The sequence below is a fragment of the Dermacentor albipictus genome, chromosome 1 (assembly GCF_038994185.2).
Source record: "Dermacentor albipictus isolate Rhodes 1998 colony chromosome 1, USDA_Dalb.pri_finalv2, whole genome shotgun sequence".
Taxonomy (NCBI): Eukaryota; Metazoa; Arthropoda; class Arachnida; order Ixodida; family Ixodidae; genus Dermacentor; species Dermacentor albipictus.
In genome coordinates, this window is record NC_091821.1 from 2,542,035 (window position 1) to 2,557,089 (window position 15,055).

Here is a 15,055-nt window from a genome sequence, read left to right on the forward strand (position 1 = left end):
TTCAGGGCGCAAAGCAGAATCTATAATGCTGCACTTCCGACTGAATAACAACAGTTAGCGACATGCGAGGTGATGGAGCGGCCCCAGAATATTAAGCATACTGAGGACAACCGCAACAAAAACGCTAGTGAGCAGGCCGGAAGAAAAAAAAATGCAGCATTACGGGCTGCTTTGCTACGAGCTATAAGAAGGACGCCTCAGCTCGCAAACAACACTGTTGTCGGAACAAAGTTCTTTCGGGCAATGTCATGCAGCCACTGCTTCCTGCGCAAGCCGTCACGCTTTGCTTGTGGTATAATAAAAACGGCATAACCATCGTCAGGCTTCTTGCTGCAGTTATATGCGCAACAGCCCGGCATAGCGCTAGCACATAGGGCAGGAAACATGGCGTACAACGTTCGCTACGCCGAGCTAAAGCGCCGAGCCAGCCGTGCTCAGGAGCAAAATGGCGCGAACGAAAAAGAAAAACACAAGCAAAACTCAAGATCCGCGCGTTTCCAAGGGCAACGGCAGGGAGACCAATCGTCGTCCAGAAAAACGGGGGCAAAACTGATCGCCGCGGGGGAACGCACCAGGGGCGAGGAGGAGGCGAGGAGGTCGCGCGGCGGTGGCAGAGTTCAAAAAGTGTCGATACTTTAAAATTATCAAGGGACTTTAGGGTCAAATAAAGCCCCTGAAACTTCGTAAAGTAGTGCCACTCTCTTCCTCCGCCTTCACTCCTCCTCGTTTCTCCTCTCTTTCACGCCCCCTCCTCGACCATGGCGCCGCCTACGATACTCGAGCGCAGCAGGCGACCTTTCGCAGAGTGAATGCACGCAGAGCAAGGCAGTGCTCTTTAGGCGTTCCCGTTGGCTTTCCAGCTCCGCGTAACTTCGTGTACGGCATAGAATTTCTAGTCGGATGCTTATACGAATTCGGTAACGGCAGCATTTGTTTGATTTTTTGATAACTATTTCTTGAAAAAGTAGCTGAAGGAGTGTCAACGCATTGCCTTGATGACTGCGAATGTATCGCGTGCCCTACAATTAGGTACGCAACATTTGTCAAGGGCGTGTCGCAAGATCTTGTTGCGAATTGTTGTAACTAACACGTTTACCATAGAATGACAACCTCTTGGCTTCCAGCAAGCCCTCAGCCTAAAGAATCGGCGCTGCCCTTACCATGTGAATTCGCGGCGCGTATCAGCTATGACCTACAAAGGCTGACGGAGATCACTGCTCTGGAGGTTCGAAAGTGTATTACAAGCTACAGTGCCGCCAACGTGCGTGTTTGCCAATCTAAGCGCGCGCAAAGCCTCAGAGGTGGGCGCTGGTGCAATTATGTTTCTCGTGTCTCAACGCCGACAGAAATACCACGGCCGATCATCGAGTCGGGACGGTGCGTACACAAGACAATAAAATGAGTTTTTAGCATTCGTGCGCGAAGCGGGAGCGCGATAACAATGCTTGACTCAGTCTCAAACAAGACCACTGTGGCCATCAGTAATTTTTTCAGGTTAATGACTTATCACGAATAACACTTCATCATGCGTTGGTTCGTCCGTTTACTAAGTGACGTACTTGTCGCGAACCGAGTTGAACTGTGGTGCATGCATTCAGGACGGTTGCACTCCCTTCTAAGTAACATTTGCGAGACATGACTTTATTATTGAAGTCATGATCGCGCAAAGAATCCCCGCGCCATGACGCGGCCGAAATTGCGGCAAGTGAAATGATGTTTTATCCATAGGTTAAAATGATATCAAACGGCATTCGAGTTGCAAGTTAACAGTTTATTTTCGGCATATGTGCATTACAGATTTGCCTTTGCAGTCACAAGTCCGTGTGCACCATTTATTGTCTCATTGCGTAAATAAACGCACCAGCCTAAGAGTCCTACAGCAAGCGCGTCTCAATTAGGCATAGTGACTGTAGAAACTAATAGTGGCATAGGCGAACAACCGAACGACTATATGAGCGCGCGAACTAAACGAGCGAGCAAACGACTAAACGAGCGTGCGAACGAATGAGCAAACGACTAAGCACGAACGACGACTAAACCAGCCAGGGAACGGGCGGGCGACAGCACGTTTTCTTTGCGAGTGCTCCACCGCCGCAACTTAAGCTTCGCACACTTTAAAGCTCACGCGAATTAGCAGATACGTCTCAATGACATATGATGCGGTGGCTCGACGACGAACGCACCTCGTAACATGGTTTCGGGAGAGCACGCACGCTTTTCATCGGTGCCTCTGTATCGCAAATCCACCGGGCGACCGCCAACGAAGAACACGAACAAATGAGGCATACAACGGTATTCTATCTAAAGAAGGCTAGTAAGTAACCACAAAAGGCAGAGAGTTGCTCTCCTGAGGCGCTTTCATGATCGAGACTGAAATTTTGTCAAAAGGACTGCGCTGAATCTTACAAATTTCGTAACCATGTTATCGCACGCAACCTCGCGTGCCCACGAACTCAAGCCGGTTGGCGTACAAAACGATTAAGCGCACGAAATACGACTAACACGACCACGTAGTGCGTATATAAACAAAGCAGACGTTGTGTAAAAATCGTGTTAAAGCGTGCGTACAAATGACAACATGCACAGTGAACTGTGCAATATCTACTACGTTATTGCCCGCAGCACAATACGCAAGCCTGGCACATACAGTACTCTGAGAGAGCCACAACTTACATCACATAGTCGCGCGGAGGACGTTGGTCGGAAGTTCTCCCTCCCGATTCGGTGAAACCATGTCTTTCTTCTTAACGCGTTGCGCTTACCGGACGGTATCGCGAACATATCCTTGCCTTTCCTAAAACTATATTGGCGTCCAAACGCGCAGCAGGTCATGGTACCAGAAAATGACGTGAAGCGGCGTCGCACTTGCCAGAAAACATCCTTCAAGGCGTTCACAAGATCAAAACAACACAGAATAGGAACGGAAGGAATGCCGCCAACAAGCGCCGCTTCTCGAGCAAAGATGGCACTGAAGCGCGACTGTAAACAAACGAAGCCGGCGCAAGGGGCCACGTGATGCCATTAGGCCAATAGCGACGCGGCGTCGGCTTCGGCCAGAGCGCTGGAGGAGGAGGCGGCATTCTTCAACGCGTGGCACTACTTTACGAAGTTGAAGGGGCTTTAGGGTCAAACTTGGCTTACGGCAGTGGATATCCACAGCAACATGCTAAACGGTAGAGACAGCTACTTGCACAGTCGTACTTTCCGGGTGAAAATAAAGAATGCATTGTCCCGCCCATTCACGCAAGGAACTTAGGTCCCTCTGTGAGGCGTGCTTAGCTGTGCGCCATTTATATGAAATATGAAGTCACTCGTAACATCATCGCGTTCAGTCATATTTGATTCTGTACACGACGACAATTTACAGATAGGTTACAAGCCTGTTACCTTGCTGTGTGGGAGCGACAGGTTGATATTTAAATTTAGATTGATGCGCACATAAGAGTGTGGACACAGAAAGGAAGTAGACAGGATGGCGCTTCACTCTCAACTGATTATTGTTGGACAGAAAAATTTAATAAAATTGTTACATTATTCTCGCGCATGCGCAATAAAGCAAGATGAGGCACTCATGACACCAAGACTTGAGACCCTTCAAAATTAATCGCAATTTTTCTCCCCCAATCTAGATAAGTATACTCTTTTTCGAGCAGCCTAGTGGGTCTCTGACTGACGCAATCACTTCGCCTTTTTGTAATATGGTATGCCAAAACTATTTACGAGTTACTTTAACTTTGTCCCTGAAAATATTCTGTGTCACTAAGCTGTGGCTCACATCCACCGTTGCTGCAGTTTCTGCAATGCATGGATGGATGGGTATGGCCTGTAGAATTAACGATGCGTTGTGTTCCATAAGTCGACCGTTTACGCATCCATCGGATTGCCCCACATATATTTTACCGCATATGAAGGGGATCACATCAAGCACCCCCTTCCTGCATTTAGCAAACTTGTTTTCATGTTTACCGGAAACATTTCTAGGTTCTATTGCTTTGTTAACGTGCGGGCAGGTACGCACAAGCTTGTTTCTTGCCGTGATTATCACGTCAGCTTTGTATTTACTCCCAATATTTTTCAAATTCTGCCCTAGTGTTAACAAATCTAAGAATCTAGATATTGTTCTGTTATTAATTTCATGTCATATTATTACGTTAAAGACCCAGGAAGGCTGTTACATTAGGGGTAGAAAAAAAACATTCAGATGACTTACAGTGTTCAACACAACGAAAAGCGATTTGTAATAATATCCGAGAAAGTGAATGATGGCGTAGTGACAGCAATGTCGTTGCACAGGGCATTTCAGCCTTCTGCAACACGGGAAAAAAATTAGGTGGCAAAAGTGACAGTGCGGGCACCTGACCGGGAAACTTGAAATGAATGGAGCGTGCAGTGAGATATGTGAGCTGGCGGGACAATGAAGGATGCGCAGCATAGTGAAATGTGGAAGAACTTGTTAAATACGCAAAGATTGGCAATAGGGCGACGGGGTGAAAGTTGTAATCAACCCGATTCCGCTTTCAAGGATGATACACTGATGGTGTATGAATATGAAGAGTGAATAATTCCGGCTGCTCCGTTTTGAAGTGATTCAAGCGCAATTATAAGGTAGGCGTGATGCGGTTTACACATGGGTGATGCGTGTTGTAACTTCAGTTTCAGTTTCAATTTCAGTTTATTTTTCTTTCATAAGTGGGTACATGCTTACATAAGTATACAGACAGAGGTCCCAGAGCATGTGGCTGAAAGGGGACCTCCTGTCAGAAAATATATACATAAGAGCAAATACAGAGCATAGAACAGCAATACTGTAGTCACTAAGTGGAAGATTAGGCAGTGTAAATGTACAACTGCAAAATATCATAAAGTCAATAGCTAGTCGTAAAATTAAAACAGTGGTTTAAGGCATTGGATCGCAACCGAACAAACCAATAATTTATATAAATGATACAAATGAGAAAAAGAAACTAAAGAAAAAGTAAAAACTGAAAGGAATTGAGCAGGAGTGAAGTGAATAGCTTAGATGTGTGAAATATATTCGCTATCTAGTAGAAAAGTGAATAATGTTTTCTTGAAGAAACCTAAAGACGAGGATCGAGCGCTTGACATCTAGTGGGAGGCTGTTCCAAATAGATAATGCTGCGAAATATCCAGATTGTTTTCCATAATTAGTATGTATTAGTGGCAATGAGAAATTGTTGCTTGCTGCAAATCTTGTGTGGTTCAAGATAACCAAAGTAGGCTCAAAAATGATATGAGAAGCGAGATGAGAAGGGTTTTGTATGCTAGGAATTTTGCGTGTTGAGGGGCATTACTTAGATGACGACGCAAGAATCCAAGCGTTTTATTAGCCGCATATGCTGCTTTTCTGGACAAGTACAAACTAGCGCCCCAAGCGACTCCGGCACGAAGCTAGCGCGTTTTCAATGGAACGAGCGGGTTTTTCGCGAACAAGAGGTGCAGGTCGATTATTGAAAAATGCAGGTGACAGACATGTTCTCGTAGACAATACACACAAGCCATATGCAGAGATCACTCTCTTGCAAGCAAGAATTTTGCTCCCAAAGTGGTTAAAGATTCAAAAATGGAAGCCTATGGAAACGACGAAAATTTGTACTCGATTTTTGAGACAGGAACGGTAGTCGTAATAAAACTATGGCGCCTATCATCAAAGTCGCTGCAGCGTATGTAGTCCGGAGACTCAGTTTTCGATCGATGCCTGTCTTGATTCTCTACACATGGCAGAACACTATTCCCTAAAGCAATTTTTGACAAAGTCGTGCAAGTCCACGTGGTATCTATAAAACCCGAGTGTATCACTTGCGCCACCGCTGGAAGCCGTGGCCGAGGCGTTCAATAGCTCGCACATACCCTTCCGCGTCATGCTGGCAGTTGTTCAATGCCGTCTTGCGTGGTGATTTTTTTTTAACGCCCCGCAGGACGGATTTCGACAGTCTTCCACTGGATGGCTGAAACACAAAACGCAAGATATGGTTTCATTTTGGGTTTTTTCGGGAGGGATCCTCAAATTTTATATTTTTTATTTTTACTTCCAAAAACGTAGGAATATGTTGCTTATTTCTTAAAGGGTACCTCATCAGGGCTGGTCATCTTGTGCTGACAAGCGTAGAGCATACACTGCGCGATAACAATCGTGTCTGAAAAGTACTACATCGCTACCAGGGCGGAAAGATCTGAAAATTCAATCCGAATGCCGCTCCCAATTCACTCGCGGTCGCCCTGCTCCAAGCCGGATGGTGACGTAATCGCGCCCCTGCGCCTACGTAATCGTGTCGGCAGTGTGACATTGCTCATGATGACCCGCGACTTCGAGAATTATTCGAGACACCATCTGTTATTTGTGTGATCTCTAGCTTGAATTGACGAATTGAAGATAAGAGAAATGTGGAAATACACAAACGCTTTTTTAAATTCGCACCGAAGCCACGGTAGATGTATTGGTAGCGAAGGCTCCATAGACGCCCATTGGTCCAAAAAATGGCGGCTCGTGGGCACTCCAGCGCCCCCTGGATTTTGGGGGGCAAACTACGCAAACGTGATGTAGAATGACGTCACGCATACGTATGCTTTTGGCGCGAATTATAAAGCGGTCTTTCTGTAGAATCCGCGTTTTCGAGCCCGTACCTCTCGAAGGTTGCTGCCTTTCAGCGCGCCCCAACCTTTGCCAGTCAAATGTGCTCGAGTTCCTGCTAGTTAGGGCCTTGGTAATGTGCAATTGGGAACGCAATGAAAGTGACTGGTAAAGGAGGGGCAGCATAGAAAGACAGCAACACTTCCAGACACTGGCGAAGCATGCATGATTCGTAGTGCAAATACTGGTGCTAGTACTTTTGAGAGCTTTAGAGTACAGCAAGGTATGATGCACAAAGTACTGGCTCAAGTGCACAGTTCGCAATAGAGTGTACGGCAAGTATGGTTTTCATAGTTTCATATTCATTGTTTATTGCAGCAACCAAACAAATACAGTCACAAAGCACACCCTTGGCACACAAACAAAAAATACATGTCACAGGCAGCAAAAACAGTATTGTTTAAGTTGGCTAATCCTCTCAATAGTCACAGTGCAGATAGGAAAAAGCCCTGAAGTGCCACGAACGTTGTCAGTTAGGAAATTGAAAAGTATAGAAAACAATGCTACGACAGCTTCAATGGAAGCAAACATAACATGACATAAGTAGGCGCATCAACACAGACCATAGAGCACACTGGGATTATTCTTCACATTTAATTTCTTCAGCTGAAAGAATATAGCAGGTGCGTTTACATCTGCAAGGCAATATTAAAGCCAGCTTTAGCACCCTCAAACGTGCTCAACGTAGGAGCAAATACCATACATTGAGCCGGCGTACCATCTCCAGAGTACTTGTAGTCGTTAGCCGGATCAATTTGAAGTAGTTTTACGTCAACAAAAGTACACATGAAGTACAGCGTACAGTGAAGTGCAAGGACATTCGCGGGGCAGTAAAGCATGTAATCAGTGTACTGTACGCTACAATATAGCCAGATAAAAGTCCAGCGCTGTTCTGTTCGTTGCGCTGACAAAGATCCTACTAAAACCTGAGATGCAACTAGCCTGCTAAAAGGCGGCCTGGTAGCCAGTGGCGCCGAGTGGTAGTTATGATGACAATGGTTGATTTCATTATACCTGCCAGCACGGAACTGCATGGGGGGGGGGGGGGGCGAGCAGGTGGAAAAATTACTCCCAGCGCCACGGAAACTACGTTAATCCATTGCCTAGAAAGTCTCCTTTCAGAGGCATTCGCTTTATCGGTATGGCGTTTTATCTGACAATATTGCACAAGTACATAGGTGACACTTGAACAGGCTGTACATGGCATAAAAGTACCCTAAAAGAGTGACATAGTGGAATGAACGATGAAAGATGCTACATTGTAAACCATTGCCCCTGTGAGCAACCACGTCACATCCTAGCAAATCAAAATACACAAGTAAAAAATAAAAGAATAAAACCAGGCTGTGAACCAGGAAAAAACCCTTTGCAACCGTTAAACCAGACTAAGCTGATTTGTTGCACAGGCTGCATAATAGCCTGCAACTTCACAAAATATTCAGCCAACAGCTCGGGAATTGCATCCTTTTCATTTGCTTAGCCTCAGTGCTTGCTTCGTGGCTCTCCGTTTAGTAGTTTGACTGTGCAGTTCAAGATTTTTTCTGCGTGCAAGCCAATGCAGCCTCACCCTGACGAACAGGGCAAACAAGCCATCATAAACGTTATCACCACACACAGTCAGCGATTTTTCTACCTTGGCGTGAAGCAACATGCACAGATCATGCCCTACTTGTTCATTTCCCACAATATTGGAACTAGATGCGACAAAAACCTGCTCGCAAGCATTGACGAAAGCTACAAACGAGGGTGTAGGAACTGACAGGCTCCCAAAGTCACCTTCTATAGGATTTTTGACACTTAAGTACAAGAGAACTTGGCTCTGATCGGCAAAGGCGGTATTTTCTAGCCTCACCTCGCACGTATGTGGCCCTGTAACACACCTGTGATCATTCATAAACTTGGAGGCAAGCCAGCCAGCAAAATAGACAATGTTGTTCTCCAGTATTGGAGACTGATAATCATATGGCAAAACTTCTACTGCAACTGGCAAAGATGTGGCAGCTGTACAGAGAGAAGGAGCAGACTTAGATAAACAAACTGGGAGAGTGGCTAGATGGCTAGACATGTCTTCAGCACAGTTGCTGCTTTTCGACAGTTTGAAAAGGTTGCCAACTAAAAGATGCCTAAATGCTGCTTGAAACTGCCGGCAAGACGAGTTGCTGTTCGATCGAGATTTCGACCTAACAATAGCAAAGGTGTTTTCAAGTGCATCCTGCTTCAGGTGCCTGGTAAGGAGGTGTGTCAAACCATAGCGAGAGGCCAGGTGGTTCCATAACAGCAGCACAGCCCTCATAGTTTGGCAGAAGCCACGGATGCAAAGAGGCTGCCGCGCACAGCCTAGAACTTCGATGTTTTCGAAAACTGCAATACACTCTTCCAAAAACTCTTCATGCACAGATCCTGCACAAATTGCAGATGCATACGGAGACTTTCCCCGCTTCTGTGAAGTATTTAGACTGTCAAAGAGTCTATCGATCCTCTCAACAAATCTGGCTGTGTGGATAGCCTCTGATGGCAACTGTTGGAATGTTACCAATGTGCACAATGCAGCAGCGCAATGATTGCTGAATACCTGTGCTGCGAGTTTCACAGACATCTTCGAAGCAAAAGTTAAAGTGCCGGGCACTCAACTTTGGGATGGACCGAATTTGCATTTCTCGATCCTTCTCATAAGCCTGTCGTATGTACGAGCTTTTAATTGTGTCACTGCCTACCCTGAAGCCATACTTGAAGAGCATATTGCGCAGGCACCTGAGCAAATGCAGTGGATCAAAAATAAAGAAAAGCGGTTCACCATTCACAGTTAAGTACGGCTATTCAGGGGTCACAAGTTTCGAAAACGGAAACATTTTGGTTCCCCTGATCACAAACCACAGCCACAGGCTGCAATCCAGCTCCAACCAACATTTTGTGTCATTTGAAGAGAAGGTCATGCAGAACAGCTGCAGGCGCTGCCTTATCTGCAAAGAAGTAGCCAAGAGGCTGCTTCCACGTCGTACATATTCCTTCGGCCATGAACACAAGCACCTTGTTTGCAAGATTTGGACCTTGTGCTGCACTGTACTCTTCAAGGCCTTCAAATCTGTCCGACACTGGATTGTACGACAGCTCCTTTGAAACATGCATTTCATCAAAAATTATGGTGCAAGCCCTGTCTTGCCGTGGAAAAGACGCTGCCCGTTTCTCGATCAAATCAAAAACTTCAGGATAAAATCCAACCCTCAATGGTACGCGTGCAAGCCACAGCTGCAGTGACCTAACAGATGGAAGTTTCAGGAGTTTCCTGCAATATCTGTAACCTTTTGGGCTGTGGAAGTATAAACCTAAAGCAAAGGTTTTGTTTTGGCTGCACCATCGACGGCCAAACCTGCTGACATTGTGCATCTTTAACTGAGCTTCAACAAAAGCAGCAACAGCTGGTGTTTAATGCTCACGCAGACTATCTACCAATTCGGCAGTGGTCTTCATGCGACGGCGCTGAAGCAGCAGTCCTTGTAGCCTCTTGTTGCGGTTACGCAGCTGCCTGAGCTTGGCTCGAAGTTTCTGCAGTGGCAGCCTTTCATTGATGGGCTGGTGAAAGATCCTGCAACGTACAGAGTCGATGGAAGAGCAATAAGTTGCTACGTCGGGTTTAGTCATAGCTGCATGTAGTCCTGTAGCACCAAAAAGTGGGCAATATTGCGAAAGCGTTGTAAAGTTGCTAACCTTCATAAGAAAGAGGCGAACTGCTGAACGGAGCTCCTGGTGACATATCAGCACTCGCTGACAGTGTTGCGGCCACCCCTGCCGTGCCAGGTTCCAGAGATGAAGCGCTTGCTTCAGTGCTTGGTCCTGCATATGTGTGGTCAGCTGCGCCCACAGAATATAAAGAACAAAATATAGTGACAGCACAGTTCTGACAGGGAAGCCAGCAACCCAACAATGCACAAATAATAACTAAGCACCACAGGCGGAATTAACACTTACACTGAACCATTATGAAGCCACTGGCGTGGGAACAAGCTTGGTTCAGCGTAGAACCCGTAGGGCTGGCACCATCTGCATCTGCACAGCGCACAGACAAGGAAGGAATTGTAGCATATTTCTGAGCCATACCTCATCAGACTGTTCGAGCAGATACTAAATAACAATCACCTTCTTGGAAGAGTAGCAGCGACTGGGACGGCCGACTCTGGACGTACCCTTTGGAAACAGGTTCACCGGAGGCAGCAGCTATCATAGGAAGCAGTCCAATGAGCTTTCAGTCGTCACCATTTTCAAAAGATTTATGTCAGTTATGCATACAACCCTGCTCACCTGGTTCTCCAGCCCGGCGCACTGATGCCGAAGTTTCGCTCAGAGATTGTGAACAGTCCATGTCGCTGCTGCATTCGCTTGAGGTGCCTGAAATGGCAACATTATTGCGGAGAGAAAAGAGAATTCAGTACTTTTATAGTAAATTATTTCCAAACAACTATAGCTTCCACAGCATGCGGTTCACATTGTCATCACTCTAGAAAGAAAAATGCTTGTCCAATGAAATAAAATTCTGTTTACCACCCTTAATCGTTAGGCACATTAGTTTGATGTCATCAGCAGCTGTGGAGCACCAGTAAATCATTTGCAATTTTCATATGCTATGTTTTACTTTGAAGAGTGCGAAATATTCACCTATCACACAAACAACGATAGCTCGCAAATCAAGTAATGTGCCCCATATTGTTTGCAGATTTATGCAGGTCAGCCTATGGCCTACGCAATGAGATGCAACAAGAATGAATTCGTAAGCAATTATCGCAAAAAATAAAAACCTGTACAAACATTGGCTTTCGCTAGCATGAATATTGAGGCAAAAGGCAACAACACAAACAATTATTAGTGCATTTCTATAATCGTTCAATACGTGCTTTGATACATAACACATGAGCACACAATATCTCGAGAAGCTTTTCACCAAGCGTACCTTGCCCAAGTCGGCATAAGATTGCATCCTGATAAGACTGAAGGTGAAAAAGAAGCTCTGCATACAAGAAAGCAAAGTTCTGGAGTACTAAAATTCATCAAACATTTAGGAAGTCTCACCTTTTTTCCCCCTCACTTCTTTTGAGCTATCAAAGGAAGGACGAGAATGCCCTCTGGACACGACAGGGACCGTTCATGAGACAAGGTTTCACGGTGAATATGTAAGATTCAACTCCCACTTGCTGCAAAACATGTAGAGTCACCTGGTTTCCGTTGCTGAAGTGGCTAGCGGCATCAAACAGCCTTAACCGGAAGACTGACAGACTCACGTTAAGATCCTTTGGAGCCCTTTGCCATACCAGACTACCAAGTATCCCACTTCCATTATCCTTTTTTTACCGGAAATATCAGGCAAGAGTATTCACACCGTCAGTGTACTTTTTCCGCACCCGTGCCTAGAAATTCGCTTGAGCACCCTTCGCCTACTAAGCTTGTGCCATTAGCTTACCACAAGCACAAACCTAATTCTATGCTATGTTGGACATTTGTCACGAACCTCACATACAGTGTACAGTGCATACTGGGAGAAAAGTTTCGATCCCAACAGCGCAAAAATACGCCTTGTACAATGTCGCACGACACACACACACACACAGTGTGTGTGTGTGTGTGTGTCACGAACCTCACATACAGTGTACAGTGCATACTGGGAGAAAAGTTTCGATCCCAACAGCGCAAAAATACGCCTTGTACAATGTCGCACGACACACACACACACACACACACACACACACACACACACACACACACACACACACACACACACACACACACACACACACACACACACACACACACACACACACACACACACACACACACACACACACACACACACACACACACACACACACACACACACACACACACACACACACACACACACACACACACACACACACACACACACACACACACACACACACACACACACACACACACACACACACACACACACACACACACACACACACACACACACACACACACACACACACACACACACACACATATATAATTAGATGTGCTCACGTGAAAGCGATACTTCCATTTTCGTTTTCGCTTAGCAGGGTGCCGGTAAAAATTTACTGTAATTTTTAAAGCCACAAGACAGATACATAATTCGTTTTGCAAAAGACGCTAGACTGTTTACGGTTAGGACAAAAAAAGAAAAATTTCATTTTTTCACAAAACCTGACATTTCAAGAGCGGCGAATGCCTTAAAAGTTTGATAACAAAAATTACCGGCAATGCTTGCTCGAGTAGGCAAAGCATCGTGTCGCAGCCTTCCTGACGGCAGATACACAGATGGTTTGAAGTGCCTCGAGCAAATCCTGAGTTCTCGTAGCTGCGACGGCGCCTTCTTCTCCAGGCTGACGTTGCGGCAGAACTGCGCCCACGCTCGGCACCTGGACGTGATGCAACATGCAGGTTAGATACAACTGCGCCAAAAGGAATACGCATACTCGAAACGCCAATGCGTCATTATTCCTGTGACTGCTAACTGCAGTAAATTATACTTGCATTACATCTGAACTATGGTAGTAAATGCTCGCGCCCAGCTCTCTGCGCCCCAGAGTGCGGTAACGCTCATCCTCATGCCACGCGGCTAGCTGCTTTTCTAAGCTCAACGAGTGACGAGAGTGAAGTGCGTTTAAAATTACCCTGACAGTCATGTATATGTAGGACAGCAATACCAAGGCAGGCAATAACTCCTGCTGAGCGAATCCAGTTAAAGCCTCCTCAAAGCCGCGCACATACACGAGGCTGAGTTTCGATACTCCCAGTTGCGAGGGGATCCTCGAATTGGCTTCATGGTTTTGCAAAACTAAACAATCTCGTACTCAGAGCTGTCAGGCAGCAAACTTTGTTCTAAATGGGCCTCCCGGTCAGTTGTGTGCACGTGGTTGCTCCTGAGAGCCCGGTGTGAAGTTCACGTTGGTGATGGTCAGCTGCATGAAACTCACTATAAATTAGAAAAATGTGGGCCTCTTTCGCACACCTCAGCACTGAAAGTGTGTGCCCTGCAGTGTAGTACATAAATATCCACGAAAACATGAAGCCAAGTACGCACGAACGGGTTACAGCTATGAAACACGAGCGAACAGCCCGGCGAAACCATATCGAAGCTATCGCGCATACCTAGAGCAGACGACACTGTCAAGAGCTCACCTGTGAAAGTCCAGCGGGAATCGGTGTAGCGTGACACCAATGGTACTATCCACGCTGTCGCAGTGTACCACGGAGCATCGTTTCTTCACATGCCGCAAGCTCATCTTGAAATGAAGCGCTAAGCGCTTCAAAAGAAGAGCGCGAAGCGTGCAAAGACGGAAAAAGACTTCGCACTGGCCACACGCCGAAGGAAACGACAAAACCGAGAAAACTGGTGCAGTGGTGCAGCGGGCTGCAAATCTTACCGAACGGTGACAAAGCGACGTGCAAGGACGACGAAAACTTCGCAAAAGGAGCATTTTGAGACCGGCGAGCTAAATTTATACGCCAGGCGCGCCATCGCAGACAGCTGGCGATAAGAAATCGCTTCGTAAGCTCCCGCCACTGTGGCCGGGTTAGCCGGGTATCGAAACAAGGCCTGCAAAGACGCGCTGTAATGCACCGCACACTCATGAATAGGGCGCAGGTCAAGAGTGTTGCAAAAATACAAAATTTGCCAGGTTTTAAACAAATGACTTACCTCTTTCATAAAGCAAAGTGCTAATATATTTTTTCTCTTTTCTATTGGCAGATTACATTCCAATTTTGTAGCTTTATCATTTCTTTATATGAGTGTTTTGCCCCCCATCCTCTGGTTGTGCTGCAGTCGCGCTAAACCACTTTTCGGCCCAGCATTCGACACCACTTTAAATCCGCCTTGCCGAAGCAAGAAAGATGTACTTCCGCATCCTCTGCTTGTTCCCATGGTCGTGTGACACGTGCGCAGGTACCAAAACTATGCCATTTTCTACCGTGTTCCAGCGCATGATCACGCTCTGCGATTCTCTTGTTCTGCCTCAGTATTCGTGTAGCATTGAATTATATCGCTAGTCATGTTTCCTTGTGCACAGCCCGCAAAATCGTGCGCTGTGCACACGAGACAACAGCTCGCGCGCGGCGCGGTCAGCTGAAATGCGCAGCGCAGGAAAAAAAAGAAGGCGAGAAAAAAAATGAAGGCGGGGCCTGTGAAGTATGCGTCACGCGATCCTCGAGGTCTGGTATGGGTGAACGCAGGGAAGGAATTTCACTTGCGAAGGCTAAACGGGGCGTAGTGGCGAGGGCGTCTTGCTTCGCTGTGCAGTCCTCCGGCAGAAATCATAGGTTCCTGGTACTAAAATATTTACACCTCGGCTAATAATGAGCCGATTTGAAAAAAAAATTGGGGCGGAACGCTCCCTAGAGGACACGTAACAA

At 46.3% G+C, this 15,055-nt stretch overlaps 3 protein-coding genes across 7 annotated transcripts in view; 1 reads left to right on the forward strand and 2 right to left on the reverse strand.

Annotated features, from left to right (window-relative positions):
- Positions 1-15,055, forward strand: part of LOC139054626 (acetylcholinesterase-1-like) — a 1,099,423-nt gene that overhangs the window by 359,147 nt on the left and 725,221 nt on the right. The gene's annotated exons all lie outside the window — the stretch shown is intronic.
- On the reverse strand, positions 7,407-9,369 carry LOC139054625 (uncharacterized). Its single transcript, XM_070531928.1, has one exon. It carries the CDS (start codon positions 9,243-9,245, stop codon positions 8,118-8,120), a length of 1,128 nt encoding a protein of 375 aa, XP_070388029.1. The 5' UTR covers positions 9,246-9,369; the 3' UTR covers positions 7,407-8,117.
- Positions 9,572-14,024, reverse strand: LOC135909850 (uncharacterized). Its single transcript, XM_065441891.2, has 7 exons — positions 13,823-14,024; positions 12,896-13,059; positions 10,946-11,032; positions 10,784-10,861; positions 10,616-10,693; positions 10,355-10,498; positions 9,572-10,232 (listed from the first exon to the last, which is right to left on the reverse strand). The coding sequence occupies exons 1-7, from the start codon at positions 13,924-13,926 to the stop codon at positions 10,114-10,116; spliced, it is 774 nt and encodes a 257-aa protein (XP_065297963.2). The 5' UTR covers positions 13,927-14,024; the 3' UTR covers positions 9,572-10,113.